Genomic DNA, 8,377 nt, shown 5'->3' with positions numbered 1-8,377 from the left:
AAGCTAGTTGAAAGGAAGCGCCCCCTAGTGGGCCAGCTCCTTTAGGGCCTTATAAAACATATTAAACATTAATGAATCTCCGAATAAAAGCGATAAATTCAAAATTTCCTATCCCATCTACATGCCTACCGAGTTTTAGACGTCTACGTGCAGCCGATTGCGAGATATCCGGCTTTGAAGTTGGTGAAGAAAATGTGCACCTCGCGGGGGGGGAGGACATATCCGTTTAAAAAACATATTTATGATGCGAGATGTCTTAATGTTTTGTCACCTAAAAATCGTTTCCTAATAAGGCCTTAATTTAAGACCTTAACATCGTAGATCCGTTGTGGATAAATACCTTAAAAAGCTTGCTCACCTCACTGCAAAATTTCACGTAATCCACTTCCTGGATGAGACCCACCGACAAATCTGCCCCCTAAGCGTCACAGAAGCATTCTTAATGCTGATTTGACCTCTTATTACAAAGCTGAAGGGGTTCTGCTTTGATTTCAGTGGTTTTTATTGGTCAGAAGTGGTGTATGTCACGTATGGCCTCGCCCACTCCCTTGGCTGTCACTCCGGGTTCCCTTGTGTCTGTGTCCCGTGCCTGTTTATCCCACCCCGCTCGTTTGTCTCCGTGATTCCTTGTTTGTTACCACGCCCCCGTGTCATTGCCGTCACCTGTCCCTAGTTTAGTTCATTGTATATAAGTCCCAGCACTTCCCCAGTCTAGTTATCCATGGTTTTGTCTCATCAGTCGGTTTGTTTCGTCAGCCTGATCGAAGTCCTGTTCGTTGTATCCCCGTCTCAAGCTCTGTGTTTTCCGTCATCCGTTTGTTCCTGCCTAGTTCGTGAGTCCTCCTGGTTTCTGTTTTGTCATGCCTGTTTTTCGTTCTTGTTCTGATTGCCTCAACGTTATGACCCCTGCCTGTTTTATCAACCCTGGTTTTGGTATTCCCTGCATTAAATCTCGCTCATCTCAGCATTTGTGTCCGTCTCCTCGCTCCGCGAGCAGTGTTACAGTGTAGTGACTTTGAGTGACAGCTTTTACAACCTCTCCCCGGCGAGGTGCGAAGGGGAGGGGGGGGTGGGGTGATCCAATCGGCGCTACAGACATTCTGGCGCCTTAGAAGTGATTGAAAGCTGTTCTAACCAATAGTTTACTTCCTTCCGAAGCTAACCAGCCCTCGTGTGCCATGATTGGTGGGTTATTTCTTTTATAAGACCCTTCGCAAAGTGCGTAGTCATTTCCAATGTGAGTCCGCTAGCATAGCAACATAAGCTAACCTTTGCTAACCTAAGCTAAGCTCCACCAGAACATACTGTTCGGCAAAACTGAAGCAGCCGTGGATCAAAAACTGTTCGTTTTTATTCTGATTGTGGATACTTTTGAACATCACAGAAAATAAAAGGATTACTTTTTATGGAATATATGAGCAATTTTCGGAATTTTCGCCAACCCGGAAGTGGGAATGAACACCGGCTACGACGCGATTCTACGTACTCGTGAGTAAAAATGGATAATTTTTCATAAGCGCTTTTGTACAAAATATATAATCTAATACTAAACATTAGATTATAAACAGTATTGAAGCTTTTGAGTGCTGGAGTACTCGGTATCGTGTCGGATGCTAGCGAAGTTGTCGATATAAGCTTATCTTAGCCTGTCAGACTACGTTGGACATAAATATCATAATGTACAGTTCATATTTGGACATTAAATTTATTCATTGTAATTTTCTGTAATATGTGCTTCGTTGTTGTTTGAAATAGCTCCTCGGTTTCGTGTATGGAATTTGTTAGCATGTTAGTTTAGTTGGCTAAGGGTGTCCACCGGGTGTGTCGCATAATTAGCATACTTGGACACTGGAATGTTGGACTGGACATACCTTGGAAAAAGTGGAATAACTGCAATGCATGCATGGATTTGCTTCATTTTTTCTGTGTTGTTAGAAAAGACCCTAGCGAAATATATTGCAAATTTATAGACCTCATTGAATAACTATGTGAATATACATGCTTGTGATGTTCAAGTTCAAGTCTGCATTTCTGACATACCTGGCATATTAGCATCTGTAATAGAGGCTCTAAAATAAAACAAATCAAGGAATATGATATTGAAGTAAATCAATATGTTCCCCCAACTGTCTTCTTCAGTTTGAGTCATGAATGATAATTTTCCTATATGTACAACTTGAGATATCTGTTTTATAGTGGACTATGTCAGGAATCTGAGGAATTTAAAAAATGGCCGCCATTAACAGCATAGGGTTAATAAGAGATAAGACCAGGTAATAGACATGTTTAATCTAAATTGATAAGAGTCTTAACTTGAGTGGGTAACTGGAAGGGGTTTACTCTACAGGACAAAGGTTGGGTTAACTCAATTAGTTATCTTGTTGTGTCAATTGTCATTGTTACTGTAAATTCCTTTCCAATACAACATTGAAGTTCACTTATTGAAGCCATTATTTATCATCTCTGGTGTTCTGAGTTCTCTTTACGATCCTAGAACTGGTCCTGTAGCTTACCTGCTGGTGAGGACGATAGTATATCTCATATCTCATACATGCTACAAAAGGCTAATTTAGTTAAAATAATAGCATCAGCATAGTAAGCCATGATTGTGAAATATTTTGTCACGTAGGGCTACGCCCCCTCTCCTAGCTGTCACTCCAGTTTCCCTGTTCCTCGTGTCTGTGTAGTTCCTTTACCGTTAGCCCTGCCCAGCTTGTCTGTTCTATGGTTTCCTATTGTCTTCCACGCCCATGTCATCAGTGTTGTCACCTGGTCCTTGTCTAGTTCCATGTATATTAGTCCCTGTGTCTCCCATGTCAGTATTGGTCATTTTGTTTACTTCGTTCGTTCCTGTTCGCTGTATCGCTGCCGTTTCATGAGTTTGCTCTTTGTGTTTTCTGTATTCTGTGTTTATCTGCCTGTTCTGTGTTTCCCCGTCGTGTTTAATTCCCTGTTCGAATATGCCCATTTATATTTCTTGTATGGACTGCCCTCCCGATATGACCTGCGCCTGTTATTTCAACTCTGCTTTTGGAATTCCATTTAATAAATCTCGCTCTCCTCAGCATTTGTATCCGCCTCCCTGTTCTGCCTCACGCAGATCGATACATAATGACCGATCTTACAAGGACACAGCGAGGGAGCGAGACTCTGGTGAGTTTAGTCGCTGTAACGAGTTGTTGGCTGTTTCCGTGCAGTTTAACTCTCGTGTGTTACAGCGCGAACGAGCCGGAGGCAGGAATTCCCCTGGCGCTGTGGGAACAAGGAAGTCTCGTCGCAGACAGAAGAAAGGGCAGTCACTTTCGGTTTCGACTCGCTTTCGCGACGAGACTCCTGTTGAGCGCTATGTGTCTGCCCGGCTTGGTGAACACTACAGGGAGGAGCAACCTGTAGTGCAAGTTGCGTGCAGACGGAATGAGTGCACAGACAAGTGTTGGCTTAACCTCCCTCCACTGATCCCGCCAGCTACTCCACACCACACCCCCAAGAATTTTTTGGGGGGGGAGTAGTGGCCACGTCAGCTTGGCGGCTCCGCCCTCTGATGATGTCAGTATGGCGGCTCTGCCCCCAAGGACGTTGGCTTGGCGGTCCCGCCCCCCAATGATGTCAGTATGGCAGGCCCGCCCCCCGAGGACGTCTGCTTGGCGGTCCTGCTCCCCGAGGACATCGGCTTGGTGGTCCCGGCCCCCGAGCGCATCTCCTCTCCTCAGCGGCCTGCTCCCGCGACCCAGAGGAGGTAATCCACGCCTCCTGTTCCCGCGACCCGGAAGTAGTGCTGGGCGATTTTCACGATTAATTCGGTTAATTCGAATTACAGTTTTAACGCGATTTTCAAAATGGTGTAATCGAGATTTTATACCTTTACATACAGACATTTTATCTTTTTAATAAAAAAATATCCGAAAATGCTACTTATTTCTGAAGTGACACGAACGCAAAAATTTGCCGTTTTTACCTTGTTTACGGCACTTCCTACAGACCAAAGCGCGCACAATTTCAAAACAAAGCAGCAGGCCAAAATGGAAGCAGCTAACACTCCGCCGAGGTCTGAGCTCGTACCAAAAAAAAGTGGAAATATCACTTCAGTCGTATAGAACTGGTACGGTTTTGAGGAGTCAGATATTGAACAAAACAATGTAATGTGTAGACTGTGTCGAAAGTCTGTTGCCACGAAATGTAGCAGCACAACAAATCTGTTCCAGCATCTACGACACAAACACCCTGTGGAGTGGGAGCAGTGCCTGAAACAACGCCATGAAACAGCAGGCTGCTCTTCAACTCCCAAGGCTCCCGCTAAAAGACAGCTAACGTTAGCCACTTCTTTTTCCAGGGCTGCACCGTATGACAAAAATTGCGACCGTTGGAAAGCAATAACAGATGCGGTGGCATTTCATATCGCAAAAGACATGATACCCATTTACTCCGTTGAGAAAGAGGGGTTCATTAGGTTGCTCCGAACGCTTGATCCAAGATATGAACTGCCTAGCCGCAAACATTTTGCGCAAATAGCATTGCCCCGGCTGTACACGGCTACACGCGAAAGAGTCGCAGAAAAGTTGGAGAAAGCATTGTTTTATGCTACCACGACAGATCTGTGGAGTAGTCGTACCATTCAGCCGTACATGAGTCTGACAGTTCACTACATCGACGAAGATTGGAAACTGCAAAGTGCCTGCCTGCAGACATGCTACTTCCCCGAGGACCATACGGGTGAAGTCATAAGTCAAGGACTGATAGATGCACTAGGTTCTTGGAATCTAAGTGAAGACAGACAATCCTGTATGACTACCGATAGTGGAACTAATATGGTCAAAGCTGTGAAGCTGAATGAGTGGAGCCATCTCCAGTGCTTCGGACACCGACTGCACAATGCCATTCGTAAGTTTTATGTCGTATTTATTTTCTGCTATTCAGACACAAATTGGAATGCAACATTATTATGAAATTATAAGCCCTAAAATAAAAAAAACCAACTCTTTTGGTGTTCGATTGAATAAGTTTTTAAAAATTGTTTTTTATTGTTATATCAAAAGAACAAACAGTACATGCTGCTCATAATTAAAACACATTATGAAGGCTATTTGCATATATAACAAATATAGATAGCATGTGTTTGTTTACCAAAAGACTGTCTTTATGTAAATTTTACTTACATGTGACTTGAGTAGCACAGCTATATCAAAGAATGGTACTGCTGATGTAAATTAATGATTTATTTAAAACAGATTTATTGAGTTTTTCATCTGCTTGGATATCAAAAAATGTTATGTTTCTATATTGTTGCTTTGTAGTTGAATTTTCTTTAAAACACTCTTCTTTGGCTTTTTAATTAAATAATTCAGTCATGAACAAAAATGACATCCCTAGACAATTTTCACAACTAATTTTTCCCTTTTGTTTCCTTTTTAACAGAAAATGGCTTGAAAGATCCAAGGGTTGACCGTGCAGTTGTGCTGTGCAAGAAAGTTGTAAGTGCATTTTCCTTCAGCTGGAAAAGAAGAAGAGACTTGGCTTCAGCACAGACTGAGCTTGGCCTACCCTCTCATCAGCTCATTACTGAGTCCCCAACCAGGTGGGGCTCTAGACAAAAAATGATCAACAGAGTTTTGGAGCAGGAGAAAGCCATAGCCAGAGTTCTGGGTTCGGATAAGAAATCCCGCCAGCTAGTGCCTACATGGCAAGACTTAGATGTATTGGAGTCAGTGAATAAGGCTGTAAGTCCACTACAAGAGTTCACTGATGCATTGTCAGGTGAAGCATATGTGAGCGTGTCTTACCTAAAACCAGTGCTCCATCTGTTTAACAACAGCATTCTACAGTCAAAAGAAGATGAGACTGAGCTCACAAAGCACATCAAAAGCACCACACTGCAGTACCTCAACAGTAAATACAGTGACCCTGCCACAGATGAACTTCTGTGCATTGCCTCACTTGTGGATCCCCGGTTCCGGACATCTTATATAGAGCAGGAGAAGGTGGAGCGAATCAAAGAGCGAGCTGTTACAGAGATGATGTCTCTACCAGCTGAGAAAAAGAAAGTTCAGTCTGACACCAGTGAACAGATGCAAGCAACAACAAAGCAGCTGTGCACCCAGCAAGATGAAGATGAAGCTGTTCCTAAGAAGAAGTCCTTAGCAAGCTTCCTGAAGAAGACCATGCCACCATTATCTACTCCTCAGTCGCGAGAGGAGAACATCAGAGCTGAGCTGACAGCATACTTGATGTCCCCTGATGCAGATTCTGATACAGGCCCACTTCACTGGTGGAAACTGCATGAAGCAAATTTCCTCAAACTAAGACAACTTGCAAGGAAATACCTTGGTATACCTGCAACCAGTGCTCCTTCTGAGCGAGTTTTCAGTGCAGCTGGAAACATTGTAACATGCCAGAGGGCATCTCTCAAGCCTGAAACAGTTGATAGGCTTGTGTTTTTGTCAAGAAACCTTTAAAAAAATTGTTTTTATGTGGCCATTACATTTTTTTTTTTAGATTGATGGGAGATTCTTGTTATTGTTAAAAAAATCTTTTTTTTAAATATATATATATATATATATATATATATATATATATATATATATATATATATATATATATATTGGTTTCTAATACGTTTGAATCTCTCGAAAATAAATTTAAAATAAATAAGTTTATAAGCTCTTGATGGTGCTGTTGTACTATTTTGGCACATGTACATTTTAATTTTAAATTAAAACAAAAAAGAATTAAGTGCTTTTTTTGTTGTTTTTTTGTCTAACCATACAAGAACTAATAAAATCGAAATCGTAATCGAAAATCGCTCATAAATGTGAAAAAAATCGAGATTTTTTTCCCCCCCAATATCGCCCAGCTCTACCCGGAAGGGGTCATCCCCACCAGCTCCAGTTCCCGTGACCCGGAAGGGGTCATCCACGCCGGCTCCAGTTCCCGCGACCCGGAAAGGGTCATCCACGCCAGCTCCTGTCCCCGCGACCCGGAAGGGGTCGTCGCCGGTTCCTATTCCCGCTGCCCGTCAGCCAGCCCCGCCTGTTCCCGCTGCCCTGTGATCCTGTCTCGTTTCCTATGTTCCCTTTGTTCCCCAGTCCTGTCCCTGGTTTTGTATTGGTTCCTGTCCCTGTGGTTGTGTCTGTTCAAGTCTGTGTACCTGTGCCTGTGTCTGTTTCCAGTGGTGTCGTCTCTGTCCCTGTCCCCATGTCTGTTTCCAGTGGTGTCGTCTCTGTCCCTGTCCCCATGTCTGTTCCCCAAGTGGTGACCCACTTTGTGCCCGTACCTGTCTTTGTTGTCCATAGTGTGTTTGCCTCTGCCCTGTCCCCTGGCCCCACTGCCGTGTCTGTTCCCGGTCCTGTCCTGTCCAGCCCTGCTCCTGTGCCTCGCCCTAGTCCTGTCCGGTCTCCCCTTGTCCCTGGTCCTGCCTGTTGTGCCATGCCCCAGCCCAGCTCCTGGCCAGTCTCTGGTTCCCCTGTCTCTGTCCTGCCTCAGTCTCCTTGTCCTGCCTTGCCCAGTCCTGTCCTTCCAGTCTGTCCTGTAGTGTCCTGTCCTGTGTCCGCTGTCCCTCGTCGTGTACCGTGGTTCCCTGTCCTGTCCTAGTCTGGTTCCCTTGTCCTGTCTGCCCTTGCGTGCCCCGGAGTGGCATGCTTTGAGGGGGGGTTCTGTCACGTAGGGCTATGCCCCCTCTCCTAGCTGTCACTCCAGTTTCCCTGTTCCTCGTGTCTGTGTAGTTCCTTGCCCGTTAGTCCCGCCCAGCTTGTCTGTTCTACGGTTTCCCATTGTCTTCCACGCCCATGTCATCAGTGTTGTCACATGGTCCTTGTCTAGTTCCATGTATATCAGTCCCTGTGTCTCCCATGTCAGTATCGGTCATTTTGTTTACTTCGTTCGTTCCTGTTCGCTGTATCGCTGCCGTTTCGTGAGTTTGCTCTTTGTGTTTTCTGTATTCCGTGTTTATCTGCCTGTTCTTTGTTTCCCCATCGTGTTTAATTCCCTGTTCGAATATGCCCATTTATATTTGTTGTATGGACTGCCCTCCCGATATGACCTGCGCCTGTTATTTCGATTCTGCTTTTGGAATTCCATTTAATAAATCTCGCTCTCCTCAGCGTTTGTGTCCACCTCCCTGTTCTGCCTCGCGCAGATCGTTACATATTTACTCATTGAGTAATACACTTTGCGCTGGTGTGTGAAGTTGCAAGTAAAGAGAGGTTAAACTGAAACAAAAAAACAATTTGAAATCTGTGTTGCTGGACAATTTTATTTACTTATTTTTTGTAAATAAAACTGTTATAAAATAAACAGTTGCAGGCCAGTTATTTATGTTCAATTTAGCTACAAAATTAGTTTTCAGGGTTTGAGACATTTTATTCTGTAAAAGAAACTGCCAGCG

At 44.0% G+C, this 8,377-nt stretch overlaps 1 protein-coding gene across 1 annotated transcript; it reads left to right on the top strand.

Annotated features, from left to right (window-relative positions):
* The first annotated feature begins 3,611 nt into the window (after positions 1 to 3,611).
* Positions 3,612 to 7,043, top strand: LOC143528409 (E3 SUMO-protein ligase ZBED1-like). Its single transcript, XM_077024124.1, has 4 exons — positions 3,612 to 3,736; positions 4,604 to 4,878; positions 5,413 to 6,321; positions 6,922 to 7,043. Exons 1-4 carry the CDS (start codon positions 3,612 to 3,614, stop codon positions 7,041 to 7,043), a joined length of 1,431 nt encoding a protein of 476 aa, XP_076880239.1.
* The last annotated feature ends 1,334 nt before the right edge of the window (positions 7,044 to 8,377 follow it).

This window comes from Brachyhypopomus gauderio, chromosome 12 (assembly GCF_052324685.1).
Source record: "Brachyhypopomus gauderio isolate BG-103 chromosome 12, BGAUD_0.2, whole genome shotgun sequence".
Lineage (NCBI taxonomy): Eukaryota > Metazoa > Chordata > Actinopteri > Gymnotiformes > Hypopomidae > Brachyhypopomus > Brachyhypopomus gauderio.
The sequence above is the reverse complement of the archived record's forward strand: the minus strand, read 5'-3'. Positions and strand labels throughout refer to the sequence as shown.